General features: G+C 52.9%; 1 protein-coding gene across 1 annotated transcript in view; it reads left to right on the top strand.

Annotated features, from left to right (window-relative positions):
- MGMT (O-6-methylguanine-DNA methyltransferase) overlaps positions 1–25,067 on the top strand; it is a 276,406-nt gene extending 251,339 nt beyond the window's left edge. Inside the window, exons 4-5 of the mRNA XM_062214646.1 lie at positions 18,475–18,614; positions 24,791–25,067. Of these exons, the coding sequence (XP_062070630.1) occupies positions 18,475–18,614; positions 24,791–25,024 (374 nt within the window). The 3' untranslated portion in view covers positions 25,025–25,067. The remainder of the gene's footprint in view (positions 1–18,474; positions 18,615–24,790) is intronic.
- Positions 25,068–25,680: the final 613 nt, after the last annotated feature.

The raw sequence follows: 25,680 nt of genomic DNA, 5'->3' as shown, positions 1-25,680 counted from the left end.
GCGACTCTGACACGGTCGTGGACATCCTAATGGGCCTCCCAGCACCAGGCCAAACTCCTGCTCCCAAACTGAGCATGTTCTAAACCTGTATTAATTTATTGAAAAATAGCAGTCCACATGCATGACACATGTATGTGAAATCACGTCTTCCGAGACTGGCAAACCGCTGGAAGGCTGCCATGGGGGAAGGCGGCTGGGCTCTAGAGTCTGCTCCTGTGTGTCCTCTGTCACAGGGACACAGCCACCACACCCCGAGAAAACCCTCCCCCTCGCCTGTGAGAGGTCGAGGAGTTCAAAGGCAAGTGATGCTTCGCCTTTCTATGGCAACAGTTTTGGCCTCGGACTCCTGCAGAGGGTCTCGGGGCTCCTGCGGGCTCAGACCACACGTTGAGAACCCCGAATCTCGAAACTCTAACCCTCCTTTTGCTCCTGGTGGTTACTCAGAGGGCCACCTCGACCTGTGTTGTGGGTTCCGGGTTCTTCCTGCCTTGGTTTTAGGGTGGCAGTCAGTCCCTGGGGGCACCCCGAGCTGTGTGCAGCTGCTCGTCCTGCAGCGTCTGCTCCACGCCTCTCCAGTCACCAGGCTGTACCCCAGCATCAGCCCAGAGCTGCGTCAGAGCTCCCACACCGCTTTCCCTGCGTGGAGTGATCAGAAACGGATGCCATGTCCGGGTCCAGGACCGCCAGGGTCTCACAGGGACTTCCCTCCCTTGCCGTTTGCATCGCAGTCCCTGAAGGGAACTGTGAAAGTCCCACCTGTTTGTGAGCAGAGCCCTGGGGAGTCAGGAAGTGGGTTTCTTTCCAGCTTATCGATCATGCATGAAGTGGAGGAATGGATACTGTCAGTGCAGTGACTGTGTACCACAGAGGTGGCCATCACTCCTCCCCCATGCTCTGCCTGGAGCAGGTGGGATGCACAGACTGACTCAGAGCTGTGGGCACATATAACCAAGACCCACACCAGCAGCCGGATGCCTGCACCCATTCTCCAGGCCCAAGAGAACAATGCACATGGGTCAGTCCATGAGCTGGCTGTGTGGCCACTATGTCAGCCTGGCCATGAGTGTTGTTGGTGCCAGCTTTGCAGAGGGCACAGTAGCACCCGGTGACAAGCCAGTGAGAGGCTCCTGAGAGCCTGTAGGGAGGGAGGTGTGGCCAGGCCATCTGCCCCAGTGTCCTCCCGTGATGCCCTGGAGGGCTCCAAGCCATACCCCAGGAAGGGCCCAAGAGCCCCCTTGGCTCTGAGGAGCCCCCACGAGCACCGTCCTGGAGCAGCCCAGGCCCCACGGGGAGAGCCAGGGCCCTTTGCCAGCATCCAGGCTCCCTTGCTCTTGAACTTGGCAGACCGAGACCATGACTTCACCCCGGTAGATGGTTTTAGTAGCTCCACCATGCACTGGAAAAGAGTCTCAGATGCATGGCAGTCGCGGGAGCAGGGAGGGGGGGGGGGTGTGGAGTCGCATCTGTGCGTACTCAGCATAGCCTGAGGATCACAGCGCTGCACCCTCCGAGCCCAGCGCCCGCCTCTCCTGGCTGGGAACTGGTTACTTGGTGTCCAGCCTCACGTGGTGATGCACAAGTGGCAGAGTGGCCGCAGGCTTTCCCACTGACTGCTTCTCCGGCCTCTTCCTGCCCCGCCACCAGCTCCACCCAGCCACCCGTCGGGTTTCTGCTTCTCACTCTCACGTGGCATGTGGTGGGATCGTTCCCGACCTCTCTGGAGAACCACCTCCTTCCGCCCAGCAAATTCCTACTCATCCGTCCAGATGCAGGGTCACCTGCCCATTCTAGGCCGGCGTTTCCTTCGCCATCTCCCGTGCCCGTGGCGCACCCCAGCCAGTGCTGCACCATTACTCTGCGTATGTCACAGCCTGTAGAAACCGACGCTGGCCTGAGGCCCGCTCAGCCACCTGCACCACCACCCGCACCTTCCACGCATCAGAAGCGCACAGTGCTACTCCATCAGCTGATGGCAGGGACGGCAATCGTTAGTGGGCAGAGGGGCCCTGGCGCCCTTGACCTTCCTGACCCGGCTCCCCACTGAGGGGCTCCAGGATTGCCACGTTACCACCCGTTACCGTCCATCCCCATCCTGCTGTCAGGAAGCCTGCACGCTCACCACATCCCAGCCTGACGGTCTCAGATCCGTGGGTTCAGTTCCCCGGGCCGACACGCTGGGGCGTGCCCAGAGCCAGCACTGCTGATTCCTGATCTTTGGAGGCGCAAATGTCGCCTGTTTCCCGGCTTCTTCCTGCTCCACATGGGCTGTGAAAGGTCATGGAGGACACGTTCAAATCAGTCCACTTCACAGAAGCCACATCCTGGCTCCCAACCACGTTGTCACAGGCACGAAGTGTCAGGAGAGGACAGCGTCCAGCAGCTCTCCGGCTGCCAGAAGTGCAACAGGCAGGACCCAGCCCAGATTTCTGGTGCTCATTCATTTTTGTAAGGTCCCCTAGGGCCAGCCCTGGCCAGGCCGGGGTCGCAGTGGATGACTGCTCTGCCCGTCAGAGGCGCTGGCAGGGCGGCCAGATGTCCATCCCTGGAAGCTGAGCCAGCCCCTCGTCCCCTCGGTCAGTCTTATGGCTCTGAACCATCTCAGGAATCCGCTGGGGCAGCACGTGTGCCTCTGTGTGTTGACAACAAGCCCAGGTGCAGGAGGGTGGTCCTGGCGGCACTGGAGCTTTCACGCGTGCCTGGAGGAGGGCTTGTTGGCAGTGACACCTGTCCCAAGGGCTGCTCTGCTTCCGCGAGGAACGGGCTAGCATTCGCCAGGTGGGCGGGAGAGCTGCACTGGGTCCGTGGTGCAGTGCTGGCACGGGTGTTTGGAAGCTTGCTCCGACGATGTTCCAGAAACCAGAGTGAGGGTGTCCAGCCCCCCAGACCAGGTGTTCTATGCCCAGCAGGTCTTCCTCTGGTCTGGCAGCAAGGGCTAGGGCTCATCTTAACTCTGGCCCAGCCTAGAGAAGCTCACTTCTTGATCTTCTAAACAAGGATTCCGAAAGGGGCTGGGGTGGGCATGAGCCTTCGCCTCCAATGCCTGGGTGGCTGCTTCCCACACTGGGCTCCGTGGCAGGGAGTGTCTGGGCTGCCCTCGCCACCCTGCCACCCCAGAAGGATGTCCTCTAGGAGGCTGCCCTTGGCCCTGGTTGGCCAGCTCTGGCTGGAGGAGCTCCTATGAGGCCAGGACCCAGTTAAAGCCATCAGCGTCACCATTGTGCTGCACCTGCCCTGCACCTGACATGAGGCCAGGCACCTGGCAGAGCTGACCCACGGAGGGCCTGGTGCCACGGAGGGCCTGCAGGGCCACAGCTCGGCACTCTCCTCTGCGCTGTGCACTCCGACAGGAACCAGGAGCAGCAGGAGAGCCTCATGGGCTGCTCCGGGCCAGGCTGGAGGAGATGCCCAGGTGGTTAAAGGAAAGGTTGACTGGAACTCGGGCTTTCCCCGAGCACGTGTCAGGTGGTATGTGCGGTCCTCTGAATGTTGGTGTGCATAAGCCACCCATCGCCCACAAAAACCACCTGGCACTGCCCCCTCAGAGTCTCAGCCTCCCCACCACCCTGCACTGACAGCCACGCATCTGGTTTCCATCACTGTCTGTAGCTCTGTGGTTTTGAGCATGCTGGGGGCATGGAATCGGACATCATTTAACCTTTTAAGCCGGCTGCTTTTCCCTCAGCACCGTGCCTTTGTGATTCATTGAGCCACTGCCTGCGCCGTGGTTTGTTCCTTTTTCATAGCTGAGTACAGCTCTGTTTCCTGGGTGACCTCTCTCTGTCCGGTGTCCGGCTTGGCCTAGTGCCTGAGTAGCCTCTCAGGGCACTTTAAGCTGGTGTTCCCTGCTGGCCGCTGAGTTGAGCATCTTTCTGTGCACGGCTTACTTACGTCTCCTGCAGGGAAACGTTGTTTCCCTACTTTTGTTGAAAGCTGCTGGTTTGTTTTCCAGCTGTTGAGTTTGGAAAGTTCTTCGTATTTATTCTGGATGTAACTTCTTTGTTACATATTATTTCTAAAGGTTTTCTCACACCTACACCTAGTCCTTTACTCCCTTAACCCTGCCTTTCACAGGCCGTTGCTTTTCCTTTTTGATGAAGTCAGATTTATCTTTTTTTTAATGAGTTGTGCTTTTAGTGACACATCTGGTATCTATTTACCTACTCTCCAGATCACAATGATTTTTACATTTAAATCTGTTTTAGCTCATTATGTAATATAGAGGACACCTGTAAAGACTAAGTGGGACAAATTAGTTCATTTAACAAAAAAAAAAAAAAAAGAAAGAAAGAAAGAAAAAAATAGGCATGAAGTTTCCTACATCAGCTATCTGCACTTGGATTTTCAATTTTCCAGTACCACTCTTTGGAAAATAATATCCTTTCATTGAAATTCCTGTGTGTCTTTTTCAAAAACCATTCGGCCTGACTTTAGTGAGACTGTTTGGAAATCTCTATTCCCTGTCAATCTGGGTATGTATCTCTTTACAATTACTTGATGACTCTAAAAGCACAGTAAGTCTTTAAACCTGTTGTGTCGTCTCCAACTTTTTGTATCCTTTTAAGATATTTTGGCTTTCTAAATCCTTTGCCATTCCATATAAATGTTAAAATTAACAGATCTGTGTCTACAATAAATTCTCCTGGGACTTTTATTGGAATGGCAATACATCTACAGGTAAACTTGTAGATAACCAAAATCTAAGTATTGAGACTGGTAATCCATGAACATAGTATGTCCCTTCAATTATATAAATATACTTAGTTAGCACTTTGTAATGTCCAAATTTTGTATATAATTTGTTAGATTTACATCTACATAGTTTGTTTCAGTTGAAGCCATCATCAACCATACACAGAAATGTGATTGATTTTTAGTAGTGACCTCGTATCAAGTGACCTTTCACCTTCCAAGACACTTTTTTGTAACCATGGGCATTTTCCTATAAACAATCATGTTTGTCTCCAAATAGGGACCATCTTATTTCTTTGTTCTTTCTGTTGAGATGTTGAATAGGAGTGAGGATTGACATCCTTGCTTTGTTCTCAGTCTTGAGGGGAAAAAAGTTCATTTTTCACAATTATGATATTAGCTACCAATTTTTAGAGATCATTATCAGATTGACATTCAGCATATATTCCTAGCTTGCTGAGATCTTTTGTTGAATTTTTTTAATTCGTTTCTGCCTCAGATGATTGCATATTTTTCTTCATTAGAGTGTTGATATGGCAGATAATATTTAATATGCTTTATTTTTCAGAAGTTTTAGATTTATGGGAAAATTGATGTTATTACAGAGATTCTTCCATACTGCACATGCATTTTACCTATTGATAATTATGCCATTTATGTTTTTATTATGACATTTATAACATATTAGTGTGATGTGTTATAATTTTTAAAGATTTATTTATTTGAAAAACAGAGTTAGAGATGGGGGCAGGGAGAGAATGATTGATCAGTCGATCAATCTTCCATCCAATGGTTCACTCCCCAGATGGCCACAACAGCCAGGGCTGGACCAGGCCCAACCCAGGAGCCAAGAGCCTCATCTGGGTCTCCCGTGAGGTACAGAGACCCAGGTACTTGGGCCATTCTCCGCTGCTTTCCCAGGAGCATTAGCAAGGAACTAGATTGGAATGGAGCAGCCAAGACTCAAACCAGTGTCCATATGGGATGCCAGCACTATAGGTGGCAGCTTTACCTGCTGAGCCACAGCACCGGCCCCATGTTTGTTATAATTAGTGAAGCAACGCTGACACTTTATTATTAACTGCAGTCTAAGTTTGTACCCGATGTCCCTTCTCCATTACAGGATCCCACCTAGAATACTGTATTATAGTTGATTTTCATGTCTCTTAGGCTCCTGTTGAGGGCTGTCCAACTGTTTCATAGAAGGTCCGTCTTGGAGCTTATTTGATGCTTTCTCGTGGTTAGATTGGTGTTACAGATTGGGGAGGAACGCCTCCGTGAGGTTCCTCCCCACCAATACTGTCACTGTGCTTCGTGTACTTATGGAATCCAAGTCGTGCTCTGCCCCTGAGGGAGGGGTGTGTGCATGGTTTATTAGAAGCTCTTCTGCATGGAGACTTTCCTCTCCCCCTTTTATTCGGCCATCTGTTTATACCAGCATGAATTTACTTTATAGGTTGAGTTATAACCCAAGACTGCTTCATTTTTTGTACAAATTGTTTGATGGCACATGGCACATGGCCATCATGAGCTACTGTGGTTTTCTTGTGTCCCCGCTCATCCTGTGGTTTGTTTGGGATTTATTTTTGTTTGGTTTTGTTTGGTTTCTTTTTCATTGTATTTTTGAGCATCCTTACTTTCTGACCCTATCAGATGCTTTTAGGCTCTCCTTATGTATTTTTTTAAAGATTTAATTTTATTTGAAAGGCAGAGTGACAGAAAGAGGTAGAGACAAACAGAAAGAGATCAACCTTATTCCTGTTGTTTCACTCCCTGAGTGACCGTAAATGGGCCTGGCTGAAGCCAGGAGCCTGGAACTCCGTCCACGTCCCCTGCATGGCGGCAGGGACCTGAGCACTTGCACCGCCTCCCCTTGCCTTCTCAGGTGCGTAAGTTGGAAGCTGAACCAGAAGCAAAGCAGGCAGGACTCGAACCAGCACTCTGCTGTGGAATGCCGGCGTTGTAGGCAGTGGCTTAAGTCACTGCACCACAGTGCTGGCCCCCACATATTTCTTACCCACTCCTAGGAGAGAAAATGCCATTTCTTAAAGACATATTGGTTCTTTACATTATAACATAGTATTAAGAACCAAGATCTGAGTACTAGGTATGTTCACTGTGGCTGCTTAGTCTTCTTAGTGGACTGAATACAGAAATAAATTGGTGTGTCCTGACCCTTGTATACACGTTTATTTTTAATGTTGCTTTATGCAGCCATCTGAATCTGTATTAAGCCAAACATTGGTTCATACTGATGTCCACAGCGCCAGTCCCTGGCCACAGGGAACAGTGTAGCCTCCTCCCCTTGCTTGTCTGTAATGGGAGATGTGGCTTCTACTTCCAGCATCCATGTAGGTACTAGTTCAAGTAACGTTTCATATGTATAGTGCATTTATATCAGAATTGTTAGCGCATGCGCTCGTATAAAACAACTTCATCAGCTAGCGCACAGTGTCTGCGTGCAGTTCCTTCTGCTGTGAGTCCTCTGGACTCGTCTGTGTCTCGGCACCTTCTCCGTCCACACCCCGCAATGCAGGTGCTTCACAGATGCGTAATACCCTTACATTCTCTCTCCATTGACTCTTCCTTCCCAGGACTTCCCGGCCTCCTTGATGTTTTGCTGTGGTCAATCTGCCTACATTTTTAGACTCACTCTTGGTGCTGTTAGTGAGTTTTGACAAATGCATGACCTCACCACCCTGCCCGTTTCCTGGGCTGTGCCCATTCCACTTTCTCCACCACCTCCCAGGCTTGTGCCCTGGGAACCCTGATCTTCTGTCTAGTGTTGTCTGTTTCATCTCTCACCGAGTTGGGGTCATACAGTGTGCACCTGTTTCAGACTGGCTTTTTTCACTAAGCACTATGCATTTACAGTTCCTCTGTGCCTTTTGCGGCTTGCTAACTCGGTTTTTATCACTGAATAACATTCCCATGTATAGATCTAGCATCACTTGTTCACCTGTTGAAGGACATCTTGGTTGCTTACAGTTTGGGGCAAGACAGAGGTTGTGGACAAGTTTCCATGCAGACACAAGTTACCACACCGGTTGAGTAAATTCCTAGGCATGGAGTTGCTGGATCCCAGAAGGCTGAGTTTTCCTCTGTAAGAAGTCACCACAGGGACCGGCGCCGTGGCTCACTTGGTTAACCCTCTGCCTGGAGCGCCAGCATCCCATATGGGCGCCAGGTTCTAGTCCCGGTTGCTCCTCTTCCAGGCCAGCTCTCTGCTGTGGCCCAGGAAGGCAGTGGAGGATGGCCCACGTGCTTGGGCCTGCACCCGCATGGGAGACCAGGAGGAAGCACCTGGCTCCTGGCTTCAGATCGGCACAGCGCCGGCCGTAACGGCCATTTGAGGGGTGAACCAATGGAAGGAAGACCTTTCTCTCTGTCTCTCTCTCTCTCACTTTCTATAACTCTGTGAAATAAATTTAAAAAAAAGAAGTCACCACAGCCATGCAGAGTGGCCGTGAGAGCGTCCCTGCCCCTTCCATATCTTCGCCGACCTTTGGTACTGCAGTTTGGGGACTTCAGCCACTCTATTGGGTGTATGTTCATTTCTCATTGTTGTATTTTGCAATACCCTGAAGACAAATTCTGTCCTCCTGGGTGAGGTGGCTGCTCCAGCTTGCTCATCTTTTAGTTGGGTGGTTTGATTTCTTATTATTGGATTTTATAAGTCTTTTGGATAACTTGGATATAAGTCCTTTATAAGATATGTTTTGCCAGTATTCTTTCTCTGGCTTTTCAGAGTTCATCATCTTTGGTACTATGGAAGTTTTTAACTTTAATAAAGTCTAGCTTATTTTTTCCATGGATTCTGTCACATCTAAAAATTCTCCAAACCCTTGGTTACCTACACCTCTCCCTGTATGAGAAGACTTCAAAAAGTCAAGGAAATAGAATTAAAAGACAAGTTTAGGGGCCATTTTAGCAGGTAAACCACTGCCTGCCGCTCTGGCATCCCACACAGGCCCCACGTCCAATCCAGCTCCTCGCTAATGTGCCAAGGAAAGCAGTGGAAGATGGACCAAGTGCCTGGGCCCCTGCACCCATGTAGGAGGCCCAGAAGCAGCTCCCGGCTCCTGGCTGTGGCTTCAGTTTGGCTCAGCCCTAACCATTGCAGCCATTCGGGGAGTGAACCATGGATGAAAGCTCTCTCTCCCTGCCTCTCCCTCTCTATAACTCTGCCTTTCAAATAAAATAAATCTTTTTTAAAATTAAAAAAAAAAACAGTTGATAGGCAAGCATTGGCGTAGTGGTTTGGAAGCCTTGGGCTCATCCTTATCCATATCTCTGCTAGGTTCACGTGAACCAGCTCCACTTCCATCACTGCTTCCTGCTAGTGCACACCATGGGCGGCAGCAGGTGAGGGCTTGAGTGGTTGAGTCCCAGCCACCACACGGGAGATCTGGATTCAGTTCCTAGCTTTGGCTTGGCCCAGCCCTGTCTGTCCCAGGCATTTGGAGAATGAACTCGCAGATGGGAGATCTCTTTCTCTTTCCCTCCCCGCCACCACCTTTCAAATAATAAAATCATGTTTTTAAAACTTTTCATACATTGATAATAAAAACAGAAAACAAGTATATGTTGATGCATAAAAATACTGAAATCTGTGCTTTTTTTTTTCATAATACATGTTTTCTGTGAACTTTTTGAAGTAGAAGCATATTCCGTAGTTTAATATTCTTTAGTTTTAATGATTTTTTTTCTCTTTTTTAATTTTTTTTTTTTTTTTTGACAAGCAGAGTGGACAGTGAGAGACAGAGAGAGAGAGAGAGATCTTCCTTTACCGTTGGTTCACCCCCCCAGTAGCCGGCGCGCTGCAGCCGGCGCACTGTGCTGATCCAAAGCCAGGAGCCAGGTGCTTCTCCTGGTCTCCCATGGGGGTGCAGGACCCAAGCACTTGGGCCATCCTCCACTGCACTCCCTGGCCACAGCAGAGAGCTGGCCTGGAAGAGTAGCAACCAGGACAGAATCCAGTGCCCCGACTGGGACTAGAACCTGGGGTGCCAGCACCGCAGGTGGAGGATCAGCCTATTGAGCCACAGCGCCGGCCCAAGTTTTAGTGATTTTTAACTGTTTGATATAGATTAATGCCCATTTGACACTGCTTTTTGTAAACATTTTTAAATCTGTATTTAGATTATTTGTGTTTGTGTGTGTGTGTGTGGCTATCTAATTGAGGACTATTTGAAAGACCATCTTATTTTTTACCGTTCAGCTGCTTAGTTCTAGTGTCTGTTTAACCATTTGCTACCCCATTTTCGCTCCCTCTCTCTTTTGATTACTTTAGCTTCACTATTTGTTTTTAAATATTGAAGAAGCCTTGCTTTCCTAGGACAACCTCTACTTAATTTTGGTGTCATTATTTTTATATATTGCTGGGTTTGATTTGCCAATATTTTATTGAGAATTTTTCTATCTGTGTTAATGAGAGATATTGATCCATATGTACTCTTCTTGTTTCTGTCTTTTTCTGGTTTTGACGTTGGGGTAATTCTGGTTTTATAAAATGCCTTAGAAAATCTTCCTTCTATTTTTATATTGAATAAAAGTTTGATATAATTAAATGATGAAATCATCTTGGCACTAGATTTTTTTTTTTCCCAGAAGATTTCAAACTATGGACTCAGCCCCTCTGATGTGAGCATTCCAGGTTATCTATTTCATCTCAGGTGCATTGTGGTAGCCTATAGGTTTTGAAAAAATGTGACCATTTCAGTTAATTCGTTAGGTAGAATTATGTGTTGGAATGCATTGTTCTCCAAATACTTGTGGGGGCTATAATGATCTTCCCTTTCTTTCTTGATGTTCTTGTTGGGTTTCTCAGTCACTAACTAGCGATTCATTAATTTTATTGATCTTCTTAAGGAATCCATTTTTAGTTTCATGGATTTTACTCTCTTTTTTTAATTTCATTGATTTCTGCTCTCACCTGTATTATTTTCATCTCATTGTTTGGAGTGTTATTTTACTCTTCCTTGTTTCTTAACTTGGAAGCTCCAGTTATGAGTTTGAAATCTTTATTGTCTGATATCAGCAGTTAATACTGTACATTTCCATCATAAATATTGCTTCAGCTGTAAGTTTTAATATGCTTTATTTTCACTTTTACTCTGTTCAGTGTATTTTTTTAATTTGACATGTACATTATTCAGAATTGGCTTGTTTACTGTCCAAAGAGTTGGGAGTTTTCCTATTATCCTTGTTACTGGTTTCTAGTCCAGTTGCACTGGGGTCAGGGAATATACTGTGTGGTTTCAGTTATCTGTCATGTTGAGATTTTGTATGAAGATGTGTTGTATGGCCCAGGATATGTAGTACAATCTCCAGATAGTCAGGATTGGACTTGAGACTTTCAGCTTCCTAAAAAGATATGTGCTGGGTAGGAAGTGCACCCTGAATTTGGCCTCACCTAGGCTGGCAGTACTGTGCTAGGAGGCACTGCTCTGGTGCTGGGCACAGTGAGCTGGGGCTCCCAGGCTGCCCCGGTCACAGGCCGAGCCACACGTGTGCTCTCCTGTATGCAGGGTTGCTGAGCTACGGCATTCGGTGGTTAGGTGTCATAAAGAAGATGCAGTGTTGCTGTATTTTCCACTTCACTGGATGTATTGGGACATAACCCCATCTTCACAGAGGGGCATCTGTATGTGGGCCCTCTTGCCCAGTGGTTCCATGTGCACTTGGACGGGATATGCCTTCTCCTGTTATTGCCTGGAACATCTATAAACATCTGTTAGATCCTGTCCATCGATACTATTGATCGCTTTTTGGTCCTTGCTGAGTTTCTGTCCACTAGTTCTGTTGGTTACCGAGAGATGTGTTCAGTTTCTAAGTATGACTGTATAACTGTGTATTCTTCCGGTCCCTTCACTAGTTCTGTTGGTCACCGAGAGATGTGTTCAGTTTCTAAGTATGACTGTATAACTGTGTATTCTTCCGGTCCCTTCAGTTTTGTCAGTTGTTGTCAGTGTGTTTTGGAACTGCTCTGTTGTGAAGCACGTGGACATTCGGGGCCGGTGTGTCGTCTTTGTCCACCTGCTCTCCACTGTGTGATGCTGCTGTTGCCCACGAGAAGAGTCTGCTATGTCTTCTGTTAACTTTTTCCTGTTCACACTTGCATGGTACATCTTTGTGGAACCTTTACTTTTAACCAACCTATAGTGAATATTTGAAGTGAATTTATTTTAGACAACACATTCTTGGGTTGTTTTTTAACCCATACCATCTTTTTATTGATGTACCTAGACAGTTTACATGTAATGTTAATGATAAGATATTTGCATGTAGATGTAATATTTTGTTCATTTTCTGTTGTTCCTCCTGCTGCTTGTTCTCTGTGTTCCCTTCCATTCCTTCTTTGGACTGTTGTCACATTGCTCTTGTCATTCCTCGTAGTTATGTTGTTTTCATTGTATCTTTATGGTTTCTCTACAGACCACGCTAGGAGTACAGTACTCACACACTTCTGCAAACCAGATGGAGTCAGTATTTTACCACTTGAAGTGAGGTACAGCAACCTTATCAACGAGTAATGTGTTCCTCTCTGCCAGGTCACAATACATGTTGTTAGGTCCACACGCGTTCTCACGACAGCGTTACAGTTTTTGTTTCCAGCTATCAGATACTTGGGAGAACTCGACAGTGGGCCGGTCTGTGAGATTTAGCCTTGGCGTTAGCTCACTCACCTGCCTCTAGCGTCCCACACTTCCCTTTCATTCCCTTCCCTTCATGGGGGACTCCTTCAGCCATTTTAAAGATCACATCTTCTCACAATGAATTATCTTCATTTTACTTTTTTTTCTGAGTGTCTTGTCTAGCTCCATTCTGAGAGAGTCTTCTTTAATTGGGTGCAGAATTCTGAACTTCCAGGTCTTTCCTTCCCACACTTTAAATCAGTGCTCCACTTCCTCCGGCCTCTGTCCGAGCTGATGAGAAGCCAGTCACTCACGTCGCTTCTCCCCTGAAGGGAGTGCCCTCCTTTTCTCCAGCGGCTTTGGGACTTTTCCCTTTGTCTTCCACTTTCAGCGATGAGTCCAAGAGTGAATTTCTGTGCATGCCTCCTGTGAAAGTTTGCTGAGTTTTTGAATCTGTAGTTGTGTATCTTTTGCCAAATTTGGAAGGGTTTTAGCATTTTTTAACTTTGTGTACACAATGTACACAATGTTGTTTCTTGTCTCCTTGTGGAACAGTGACAGGAACATAAGATCTTTTTTTTTTTTAAGATTTATTTATTTGTTTGAAAGAGTTTACACAGAGAGAGATTTCCATCCGCTGGTTCACTTCCCAATTGGCTGCAACAGCCGGAGCTGCTCCAATCCAAAGCCAGGAGCCAGGAGCTTCCTCCGGGTCTCCCACACGGGCGCAGGGGCCCAAGCACTTGGGCCATCTTCTGCTTTCCCAGGCCGCAGCAGAGAGCTGGATCGGAAGTGGAGCAGCCGGGACTCAAACCAGCGTCCATGTGGGATGCTGGCACCGTGGACAGTGCTTTGCCCACTACCCCACAGCAGCAGCCCCAGGAACATAAGATCTTCTGTCTTTGTCCCACATATCCCCAGATTCTACCTCTTTTGTTTAGATTGGTTAATTTGTCTTGACTTCTCTTCAGTGGCATTGATTCTTTACAGTGGCGTCTCTGCAAACTGCATTTTTCTTTTTTTTTCTCTTTTTTTTTTTTTTTTTTTTTTTTGACAGGCAGAGTGGATAGTGAGAGAGGAGAGAGACAGAGAGAAAGGTCTTCCTTTGCCGTTGGTTCACCCCCCAATGGCCGCTGCGGCCGGCGCACCGCGCTGATCCGAAGCCAGGAGCCAGGTGCTTTTCCTGGTCTCCCATGGGGTGCAGGGCCCAAGCACTTGGGCCATCCTCCACTGCACTCCCTGGCCACAGCAGAGAGCTGGCCTGGAAGAGGGGCAACCAGGACAGAATCCGGTGCCCCGACCAGGACTAGAACCCGGTGTGCCGGTGCCGCAGGTGGAGGATTAACCTATCGAGCTACGGTGGCACCAGCTTGCAAACCGCATTTTTCATTGTTGGTGCTAAACTTTGTACTTGATTGTTGCTTCCAGCTTCTATTTCCTTACCACGAGTTTGTGTCCTTCCATTTGTTTCAGGAGTATTTTCCCTTCTTGCAGCATTTTTGTGACACTGCAGGTTATGGCATCTCAGTTTTGCATGTATTGATCTTTCACCAAGCACGTTGGGGCTTTCCTAATTATTCACATGACTGGTATTTTGGGATCATGTGCTAATCATCTTGATTATGGCGTGGTGCTGAGTCCTGTGTACGTCCTAGAGATCACGTTGGGGTTTTGTTTCTGGAGCTGTTCACTCTGGCTGGACTTAGTCCTTAAGGTCCCAAGCAGTGGGGCTGGCCTGGTCCATATTCAGGGCCCTGGCAGCCCTTTCTAGACCTGTCCTGCCGTGCCCCACTCAGCAGCCGGTGTCGGACCTGGCGGTGCCTCGACCCTCAGCTCAGTTGCTCTCAACGTCTTGACGCAGGGTCAGCTCCACGTAGTCACAGCTGTGAGGGGGGATAGCTCCCCTGCACAGGTGCGTACAGGGGTTTGTAAGCAGCTGCATCGTCTGCTGTCACAAACTCCTCTTTCTCTGTCATCCCCCTGGCACTTTCCAGTTCTCGGGGCGCCCTTTGCACCCTCCCAGCAGGAAAGCTAGGGCCTGACCTACCATGCTGTGCTCCACACCCCCAGTGGCCGAGCCTGGGTCTGGGGCCAAACACAGGAAGACAGCGAAGAGAAAAGCCAAGGAGTTTTGTCCACATCGTGCAGCCACACTCCTCCTGAGACCTTTCGCCTCCTGTGGACCCCGTGTCCACCTGAGCCTGCCCCGCGGGAGGGGCTGGAGTACAGCAGTTCACAAGTGCCCCACAGCAGGGCTGTTTCTCACCCTTGCTGCTGGGTTAGTGCCCCCAGGGTGTCCACTGTCTGCAGCAGCCCCTCCCCGCCCCCGCCCGGGGATAACTGGAAATGTGGAAGAGCCGCTCTTTGCTTTGGAGGTGCAGGGTGAGCAGCCCTCACCTGAGACACTTGGAACTGGAGGTGTGTTGAGACGCCGGAGCTGTGTGAACTCCCCGTGTTTGAGTAGCATCGCTGCTTTTGCACTGGCCTGTCTGTGCCCAAAGTTGCAGATGCCGGAGCATTTCAGATTTGGGGGTTTCTCATCCTGAACTTCAGATCTCCTTGCTTGCTACTCACAGCCCTCACACAGCTGCTGCCTGCTGCCCTCTGCCCGGTGTGTGTGTGTGTGTGTGTGTGTGTGAGTGAGAGAGATAGCATTCTGTGTGTGTGTGTGTGTGTGATAGCATTCAGTAGAAGACACCAAGCAGCACACACTGGATCCAGCCATCTTCATCTCTCTAGGTCAGCCTTGGAAGCCTATGCTGCCCTGTGCAGTGGACATTGGCTCCTGGGGAGCCCTTTGCAGCCCACTGGTTGCTGCAGCAGGGGAACTCTTGCCGGAGCGGGACAGCTCTGGGTGGCTGGGGCTGTGGGAGGTCAAGTCCACAGCCACAGCGCAGCTGCTGGGACGCTGCTTGGCAGAGCTCTGCAGATGCCATCCTGCATCTGTACCACCCAGTGTGTGTGCCAGCTGCAGCCCAGCTGAGCAAGGGCCCCTAGGCATGAGCTGGTGGAGCCCAGCCCCTCCCTCGGGAGACCACACCCTCCACAGGAGCAGCTGTGATGAGGGGAAGGAAGGTTTTTCCCCCAGGACTTGGAGTTGCCCAGCTCTGCCACCCGGGGCAGTCACAGGCCTGGTCTGACAGCCAGCCCCAGCCGGCCCGGCAGATCCCTGGCTGCTCTCTGAGCCCAGCTGTGCACAGGGCATGTGTATTAAGGTGGCTGTCAGGATGAGACCAGGAGAAAGAAGGACCTCCCCTAAGATCGGAGGTGCAGAGCCAAGCTGGCCTCTCCTGTCTCCACCTGCCCTGCCCCGGTGTGTGATGCCCCCCTTCATCAGAGCCATCTTGGCCAACTTAGTCCACACATGTGAGTGCAGACGGCCCGGTCGCCTCCATGCCTGACCACCACTCACAGCTTGGCATGCAAAGACCTGGTGGGAAAGCCTGGTGTCGGGACACAGATGGCTTCCCCAGCCAGCCGCACCGGGTAGCGGCGTCTCGTGAGCCAGGCGGAGGAGCACTTAGGAAACTGTCATCTCCACACGAGAAGGTATCAAGTGGGTGCTTAAGTAGCCACCTAAGCTGAAATGCAAACAGCCACATCCTTAAGATGTGGGAACGCTAAGAAGCTGTCCAGCCACCAACAGAATCAGCCTGGACCTCCGCGACAGGGCACGTGGTACCCAAGGCCCCGGAACAGGCAGGAGAAAGGAAGAGTTTAGAAAGAAGAGGAGGGAGGGAGGGAAAGGAGCCTCCAGAATCCGGCATGCAGGGGCTGCTTCGCCCAGCCCTGCAGGGCCAGCCAGCTCTTGGGGCAGGACCAAGATGGGGAAGGGGGTGGCAGCGGTGGTCCTTTGGGCCAGCCGAGGAGTCACGTGGTCACCTAAACCCCAGAAGCCACCATTTCTGCGTCCATGCTCCTTGTGTGAGCAGATTTCCCCGAGGTTAGATTGACCTCAGAGGTGGGCGCGGCGCCCCAGCCGGCTGCGCACGGGCTGGAGGCAAAACACCATCTATGAGAGGTGCTGGACGTAGCGCAGGGGCCTGCTCCCCACAGCGCAGAGCTGAGTTCTCAGGTGCGTTGTTGACATGGGCTTGATGGCGACATTCCACGTTCTGCAGGTTGTCCTTGCTCTAAGGTATTGCCTGGTGCACACCGTGACGAGACGGTTCCCTGTGCATACCTGCCTGGGAAGCCAGCCTTGTCTGGTAAACTGTGCTCAGAGACCTCAGAGCACAGGCCCTTGTCTCATTACGTGACCCGTTAACGCTTGGAGAGAAAGGGGCCGGTATTTAGTGGTCATTGTCAGAGCCACGCGCGGGGCTGGCCCAGAGGACAGCACTGGAACGCTGCCATTGCTTTCCAGATAGGTTCGTGCTCCAGATAGGTCTGCACTCCCTCGTTTCCCTCCCACGGCCTCAGCGCAGTCCCAGGCTGTTCTCCGGATTACCTGGAAGCACCCCTCCCTGGGTCAGAGCCCTTTGTCTGTGCCGAAGGCAAGAAATCCACCTGCCTCTTGCCGTGTAGACAGTGCCGCTTGCATTGTCTCTTTTCCAAGGCGGCTGGCCCTGAAGCCTCTCCTCCCGCCGACACCAGGCTGCCTGGCCCGGCTTTGCTTCTTCGAAGTCAGGCCGAGTAGCAGCGGCAACAGCAAGCCCCATTAGCGGTTTGGTTTCGAGCCCCGTTCTGAAGCGCGGCAGTAAACAGAGTCTGTGCCTGCGGAAGTCCCCGCAGCAATCCACGCTGACACAACTGCGTGTGCTAATGAACCCAGAGCTGTTAATGTGGTTTCTTCAGTTAAATTGATTCATGAATTTTGAAGAGAACATTATCTAATGAATTTTCTTTGAATAGAAAGCAATTAAAAGGACAAATCAGTCTGATTAACCCCAAAGTCACCCTCCTGCCACAAATGGTGTACAGTTTGAAATTATATCATAAAAAAGTGGAGCACACTTGCTGTCTTCTCGCCCTCTGCTAATCCATGTAAATTAATGAACAACAAAGTTAATTTCTTTGATGACCCTTTTCTAGTATCACCTGGATTATGCTGATGTTTAATTTGCTTAATGTTATAATAAAGACTAAACAGATTTTTTTCCCAGTGAAGTGATTATCGCTCCCTTCAGTTAAGAAGGGATTTTTATTATTTAACACGCGTGTAAGGGTGTGTTTCCTTTAAGAGCCAAATCGCACTTTGCCAGCCTGGCACAAGTGTAATTAGTGCTCTGTGGATACGGAGCACAGTTCCTGCCTGTGGGGCCCTGTCCTCTGTCGCCATTGAGAAATGCCACCCCTGGAGGCACCGGAGCCCCAGGACGGGCAAGGACGGGCTCCATCTCCTGCGCTCCTGAGCCCGGCAGCCCTCTGGAAAGACGAGCATCTCGGTTCACACGGGCACACGAGTGCCTGCATTTATTTGCTGCAGACTCGACACCCAGGAAGCACTTCTAACACCCAGAGGCAGAGAAAGAGAACGAGGGAGAGGGAGGAGAGAGGGGGACACAGTCGCCACGTATCCATCCGTTCACTCCTGCGGCAGGGTGCAGAGCAGACACAGTCTGGTGTGGTAGTCGGTGAAAACGGGAATATAATTATTCCGTGTGTGCATCCTTGATGGCTAAAGATGGCTGCAGCTGAGGTCACCCCCAGCCCCCCGTGCCAGTAGCTGCGGGGCCCTTCTCACCACTGGGTCTGGACAACCAGCATAATACCGTAGCCTGGGCCGTGGCCGCCTCTCCCCTCTGTGTCCCGGCTGAAGTTGGAAACAAACGAAGACAAAAGGTTCCCAAGTAGGCGGACAGGAGGTACTTCTGTGCTTGTTGGCTGCTCCATGTGCTAGTTTAGATATGCGCTCCGAGGGCAAGCGTGTCCCACGCGGTCCTGAGTGGAACGTGGGCAAGATAAAGGCAGGTGACAGATGTGGCAAGGTCAGGCCGGCCTCCGGGGGCCTGCCTGCCTGGTGCCTGCTCGTGCTCCTGGCTCTGGTGTCGGCGACGGCGTGGCGGTGTGCGAGGCTGTGTTTTAATTGAGTGTAACACCTCCATTTGTGTCCTTGCGTCTTCTGTTTGGGGCTGGCAGCTGTATTTACATCAGGGCTGTTAGAGCTGTTTGTCCAAATCATGTCACTCTGCATTTTGCTTTTCAGATTCATTCACCGGACAGGTGTTGTGGAAGCTGCTGAAGGCTGTGAAATTCGGAGAAGTGGTTTCTTACCAGCAATTAGCAGCCCTGGCAGGCAACCCCAAGGCTGCCCGGGCCGTGGGAGGAGCCATGAGGAGCAACCCCGTAAGTCCCCTCACTGTCTCCATGGCGTGGGCCGGCTGCAGTCGGGGTGGCCGCCCCCCTGCACGCAGAGGGCGAGGCGTGGGCTGAGGACGGGCGTCGCGAGGCAGCTTGTGTGACTGGAGCTGGGGGGGGGGGGGGGGCAGCGCATTTGTTGGGGACCCACTCCTCCTGTGAGTCGCAGCCCCCTGAGCCCCTTGTCATCTTCCTGGCCAGAAAAATGAACAAATCCTGGAGACATAGCCAGGGGCGGGATGGAGGCCTGTGTCCATTCACTCCTTCACCCGCACACCCACAGGTGGATGTGAGCAAAACAGACCAGGAGCCACTCCCACAGCACTCACACCCCAGGGTGCGCAGGGAAGTGTGCGCGTCCAGCTGCACCTCATGGAGGCACGGGGCTCCCTGGGCCCCGGGGCTAAGACCCGCCATGTAAGCACAAGACCTTTCAACGTGAGACAGTACTGCATCTGGGCTGTGTGGCACAGGGAGGGCCCCCCCCCCGCCAGCACCCCTGTGCGTCTGTAGCCCAGGACTGTGGAGCTCCACGTTCCAGATCACAAGAAGCTATGGCCGTGGCACCCAGAGGACAGCCAGGCCACAGCTTGGGGGGGGGGGGGTATGCCCCATGTTCCCAGGAGTGCAGCGGGCGCCTGTGTTCCCATCGTGCTGAGCGGACTGCACCGTCCAGTGGGGTGGATGCCCTGAGAGGCTGTGTGTCGTGGGCCCATCCGCACAGCCTCAAGGGCGCCCCAGATTGTCCCCCTCTCCTGAGCCCCTCCAGGGCCGGGGGGTTGTGCTGTCACATCAGTGATGGTGCCCCCCAAGCTGTCGGCAAGCCTCTGGTGTGACAGAAGAATGTGGCCTTCTCGGGGGCACAGGTGAGATCCTCGCGTCGGCATGGGCAATCTCGAGATCAGACCCACCTTCTAGATGCTGTGGCTTCGCGGTGTATTTTCAAAACCGTTTTCCTTGCTGCACGTGGGGGAGCAGCTAGGACTGCCACACCGCAGTCGCCTGCCAGAGTCGCCTGTGACCCGCAGAGGTGGCAATTACATGGCCTTTGCACAAAACGCGCCGTTCCTCTCCGAGGAGCAGCTGGTCCCGAGGATCGCAGTTCCCGACGTGCACCCACGTCACGGGCATGGCTCACGTCCCACAGTCAGGAGCGAGGTGTGGCACGGACAGGGCAGCCGGCCCCTTGCACCTGTTGTGCGCGCTGCAGGGGCCCGGGCCACCGCGGGTCTCCCTGCGTGTCCTGGCGTGCTCCGGAACGGGATTTGCGGCGAAGGTCTGTGGCAGTTCCCGCCCCTCCCAGTGGTCTCCGTGCAGGACCCGCCAGCCTGTGTTGCGGGGCAGAGCCGCCTGCTGCAAGGCTGCACCCCACGTGGCAGGACGGTGGCTTCCCAGGACGCGGCGCTGACAATTGCCCACGCCCCCTCCCCACTGCCGGAGCACCCTTCCCCTCACCCGCAGACCAATTCGCTAAATGCAGTTCAGAGGCGACGGATCGATACGTGGCACCGAGCGTGTCCCCACCTTCTAAGCAAACACATTCCTGAGGAGTTGGTTTATTCACAGATTGCCGTGAGCGCTAATGACCCCCCGAGTCTTGTTCTGCCAGTCACCCGGATGGCTGTTGATAAAGATTTAGCATCATGTTCTGAGTGTCAGGGTTGTCAGTGGAGCTGAACCATTTGACCAGAAGAAAAAAACGCACAGGGAGCTATTGATTACAGCTTCTCGGTGTCACTTGTTCACCAGGATTTAGGTATTGATGAGGCTGCGAGTGAAAACAAGCTCTTTCCCTGTGGGCTGCTACCCAGAAGAACAAAGGCAAAGTTGGAAAAAATATGCAGCCGGTCCTGGAATCAGAGGATTCCGCTATTGATCGCAAGGCCCCTTCATGTTATTTTTGTTGGAGACAAATCTATGGGTTTGGAAGTTTCATAGCATTTGAGCAAGGGCCTGCGTAAGTGATGGGTTTGTGTATTGGATGAATTAGATTTCACAGCATGAAGATTTCAATGCGGCTGTGATATTATGAGCTGCTTGGTTATTGATAAAAATTACATTTTATGCAGCACGGGCTTTGAAGAGGAGGCGTGGGCGCACAGATCCTTTGAAAGTGTCCTTAGGGCGCCCCGACCTTTTAGCAGGTTTTCATTCTAATAGCCTGAAACCTGCGCCAAAAGTAATGCACATGGGAGCAGCGGCCCCCGTTTTGTAAGAGTCGCTTACTTGGAAAAGCAGAGAGACAGAGGAGCGAGCTTCCATCCGCTGGTTCACTCCCCAGCTCTGCAGCAGCCAGGTCCGGGCCGGGCCGAAGCCAGGAGCCAGGAACTCCATCGTGCTCTCCCACGTGGGTGGCAGGAACCCAAGGACTTGGGCCTTGCCTTCCCAGGGTGCATTAGCAAGAAGCCGCTCAGAAGTAGAGCAGCCGGGACTCCAACTGGCTCTCTGCTGTGGGATGCTGGTGCGCAGGCAGCAGCTCCACCCACTGCGCCACAGCAGTGTGTGCTCAGTGCACTCTGCCAGTCACTGTTCCCGCAAGATGGAGGCCGGGCCTGGCGTGGTGACTGTGACTCCGCGGCCTCAGTGCCCAGCCCTTACGGGGACCTGGAAAGGTGAGAGAGAGACGTGTCCGTGGTCCTCGCTGCTGTGATCCTGCAGGGCGAGTCGGAAGTCAGTCCTGGAGTCAGCGGCGAGGCAGGAAAACGGAAATGATGCTGAAGTGTCTGAACCCGGGCTGAAGGAGACGCTGACCTCTTTATCCGTTGCAAGGGTGAATCGTGTGGCATCTGACAATGCCCTCGCGGCCACTGCTAACGGGACTGTTGTACTTGATAAGAATCATTGGTGGGGTAACTGTTCCCTTCCTAATACCGCCTGTCACTCCCTCCGAGGAGACAGGAATGGTCCCGTGCGGGACTTGGCAGAGTGGCCACTTCTCGCGCTCTCAGTCTGCACTGGCACAGCGAGCTTCCGGTCCCCAGAGCCCTCAGACTAGGCCCACGCGTTGCTATGGCAACCCAACTCCTGGTCCAACCGGCCTAGCTTTGGGAGTGGAGGACGCCAGCCTGCGTGCACCAGGTCCCCTGTGACCCACGAGGGCGCCTCTTCAGGACACACAGGACTGGGAGCGTTGGGACAGTGGCCCAGAGTTTTGTTGGGACATAGCCTTGCCTTTTGTTACATATGACGATGCTTCAAAAAGTTACTGCAAAGATGAAATTAAAAGCGTGTCTTTTGGTGTAAAATGTCTTTTGTACCCCCAATTTTTGGGGGCACAAAAATGCAGAATACTTGGAAAATGCTCATTAGGCAAAAAGTGGTGCTTGGGCCTTTCTGTGCCTGTCAACAGCTACGTGAGCTTGGGGAGGGGGGGCCCTCTGTGACGTGAGTCCGAGCCCTGGCCTGGGGGTCCCGAGGATGGGATGTGAGGAGTCATGGTGTCCACACGCTGGGGACTTTGTGAGTGCTGTACCCAAGGAGGGGCTGGGAATCATCCCGGTCCATAGCTGGGCCCCACCGAGGGCACACCTGGCGGACGAGCTCTGTGGTGGCAGTGGGGCTGACGACCCTGAGGGCTTCAGATGGAGAGGGCAGGAATGACAGACCAGGAGGCCGTCATGCCCAGAGCACGCTCAGGATCCCGGGGCACTGCCCGGCCACTGCCTCAGACACCCCCCAGGTGGCAGCTGGTCCCTGGGTCCCGCTTTCCACGTTGGTGGGCACGGGGGTGGCCGAGGGCAGAGACCCTGCTGTGAGCTGCGGGATGAGTTGGAAAGAAAGGGGACCGGGGTTTCCGTGGGGCCCAGAGGCAGCTGGGGGAGTCCTTGTCCTCCGGGCTCCTTCAGGGTCTGCGTGCGTTCTCATCATGGCAGGGACTGGGAACAGGGGAGGCCCTGTGTGAACGCTCAAGGCAGGGCCCAGGCATCTGGGATGCAGGGGAGAGCCGGCGGCTCTCCCAGAATTGCAAGGTTCAGGTGGAATGGGAGTTGGCTAGTAGTTGGTTGCTGGCACCTGCTGTGATGGCCCAGAACTTTCTGGAGTGAGCTCAGAGCCCCCTGCCCACCCTGGCCTCTGAAGCTGGCACTGGTTCCTGTGCTGCTTGTCAGTCGTCTGTGTTCCACAGAGCAGCCACCAGAACGTTCTGCTCCGTGCTGATGCGCATCACTGCCCGTGTCGGTGGCCTTCCTTGGCTGGCCATGGCCCCCTAGTCCCTGACCCCAGGGAGCTGCATGAGGACAGAGGCTGTCTCTAGGGGCTCTCGGGTAGATACTGTACTTAAGAAGAATGGGGCTTTGCTGAGACTTGCCCACACCCCCTTGGGAAGCCCCCACAAGGCAGTTCTTCTGAGGTCCTGAGTGCGGGTGACTTGGTGGGGTCCTTCATCAGAAACCACCCAGAGCCCCTGCAGCAGCTGCACAATGTGGCTGTCCCTGTCCATCAGTGCGCTCTGAGCTCTTTCCCTGGCTGCCCAGGGAGAGAGGAGGCCTCAGGGTGCCTTCCGTCTGCACAGCCCAGCCAGCAGCAGGACCATGGTGGCCACGTCCCCCGGGATTGCTGCTCTGAAGCACCGTGGATTGGCCACAAGGGAGGAAACTTTAGGCACTGGCCCTTGGTGGCTGCAGGAGGGGTGTGCAGAGTCTCCCTCGGAAGCCTTGGACCTGGAAGGTCAGGTGACCACAGATCTGGACAGTGCTGTCCCAGGCAAGGAAAATCCCAGGTCAGGGCTATGGGCAGGGCCCAAGGAGACTGCAGCTGGGGTCCTGCCTTTGGGGGTGTGGCGGTCAAGGGAGGAAGACATGCTGCAATCCAGAACTTCCCAGAATTGTGCTGGCCCAGGCTCACCTCTGGGGCGGGTATGGTATCCTTCTGAGCTGCAGGTCAGCTTGACCGGGTGCCTTGACCACCGGCACTGCCTGGGGAACCCCCTTGAAGATCTTTGTGTGGGGTTGGATGTGTGCTGTGTCCTCCTGGGAGGGCCTCGCTTAAGCGGAACCTCTGTGTCACCCACAGGTGAATGGCCACACCTTCCCTCCCATGGCCACCTGCAGGAGAGGGGTGTGGGTCTGGGGTCCTTGATAGTACTGAGCTGGGGAGCCACCTGCGCCCTGCCCTAGCTGGGGAGGGAGGGGTTCCTCAGTGAGAGCCCAGGAAGTCAGTGCTTCCCAGACCCCCACCTGCGTGCCCAGGAGACACACGAGGGACACACGGCCTCTCCGGCTCCAGGGAGTAAACACCATGGGCTTTGGCGAAGCAGACCCTGCAAAGGCACCTCCAGAAGTTCATGGAAAATGGAATTCAGAATACGAGTTTATTTGGGTGCAAAGAATTTGGGTTATGCACCCATAATGTTTTGCATAGTGTTTTCCACGTCCTTTGAAAGGGCGCCGGCGGTGTGATACAGCGGGTAAAGCCGCCGCGTGCAGTGCCAGCGTCCTGTATGTGTTGGTGAGTGTCCCAGCTGCTGTGTTTTCATTTCAGCTCCCTGCTGATGGCCTGGGAAAAGCAGTGAAGGTGGCCCAAGTGCCTGGGCCCCTGCCACCTACATGGGAGACCCAGACGAAGCTCCTGGCTCGGGCCTGTCTCTGCCCTCATGGTTTCAGCCACTCAGGGAATGAACCAGAGAATGGAAAGCCTCTCTCTGTCTCTCCCTTTCTGTAACAAAAAATAAAATAAAATAAAATAAAACACAAAGGACACCAAAAACATCTTCACCCAAACTCTCTTTTAACGCCATCTTCCTATGGACTTTCTGAAGTGTCGTCATAGCAACAAAGGCCTGGCCGTGACCCAGTAGAGCTTTCTCCGGAGACGATGCAGCGTCAGGCCTACAGCCGCAGCCGCCCGTGCCCTGTGCGGCAGTGGCCATGCACGTATCTCCCCGCGATGTCTCAGAAACGCTGGAGGATGGTGGTGCCACGGAGAAGTTGGAAATGTGGTGCTCGATTCTGTGAGGTTATAAATCACTCGTCAGAGGAGACTGTTTTCATCAGCTGGCTTCCCTGGAAGAGGCCCCCGTCCGCCTCAGGCCTGGGGGTGAGAGTGACGCAGGGCAGAGCCAGCCTGCCTGGCACCAGCCCATTCCTGGCCGGTGCCGGGCCTCACCCTTGACCTCCAGAATGCTTGGCCTGGAGCCCGGACTCACGGTGGCCGCCTCTGTTTTCCAGGTCCCCATCCTGATCCCGTGCCACAGGGTGATCTGCAGCAGCGGAGCCGTGGGCAACTACTCCGGAGGAGGCCTGGCTGTGAAGGAATGGCTTCTGGCCCACGAAGGGCGCCAGGAAGTGAAGCCAGCCTGCAGGGGCGGCTCGGGCCCAGCCAGGACCTGGCTAGGGGTGGCCGGCGGCAGCACCGGCTGCCAGCAGGCTGGCCAAGATGGAGCGAGTGGCTGGGGCAAGTGAAGGCAGCCTGCGTCGGGAGGTGGTGGGGGTATGCCTGGGGGCCGCCTTGTATTAAAGGAGCCGCTGTGTCCTGGGGACACTATGTCTGCCCAGTCTTGTTCCTGCATCTTGCAGCGGGGTGAGTCTGGATGCCCCACTGTTGTGCTCGTCACGTGCCCCCTTCCCTAACACTGTCATTGCCCCATTCCTAGTGTCCATGAGCCCAGGGAGGGGCTGGTGGAGAAGGTGCAGCAGGCCTCAGGGCACCTCTAGACAACAGCTGGACGCCTCGGACGCCGCTCAGAGCCACCCCACAGTGCAGAGCTGGGCAGGGTCCCCGGGCGGCCCACCCTTCCCACCGTGCCGGCTGCTGGTTTCTAAACCCCACGCCTGCTGCAGTCTCACGGGAGGACTGGGATCCCGGCCACCAAGCAGTGCCCACGGGAGGTTTCCGAGTGCAGTTTTCCAGCTGTGAGGCGCATCCTCTGGCGCCTGCGCAGATCACGGGAAATAACTGTTCCCCAAAAGAGCGGCGCAGGCTGTCGGACGAGGGCACGGGGGAGTGGCACTGTCCCAAGTGCTCCCGTCTCAGCCCAGATCCCAGCATTTCTGCCAAGTCTGCAGCTTTCGGGGCAGATGCTGGGGAAGGAGGCACGTGGGCCTGGCCCCCAAGGGCC

This window comes from Lepus europaeus, chromosome 17 (assembly GCF_033115175.1).
Source record: "Lepus europaeus isolate LE1 chromosome 17, mLepTim1.pri, whole genome shotgun sequence".
NCBI classification, from domain to species: Eukaryota; Metazoa; Chordata; class Mammalia; order Lagomorpha; family Leporidae; genus Lepus; species Lepus europaeus.
This window is presented reverse-complemented; position numbering and strand designations above follow the sequence as displayed.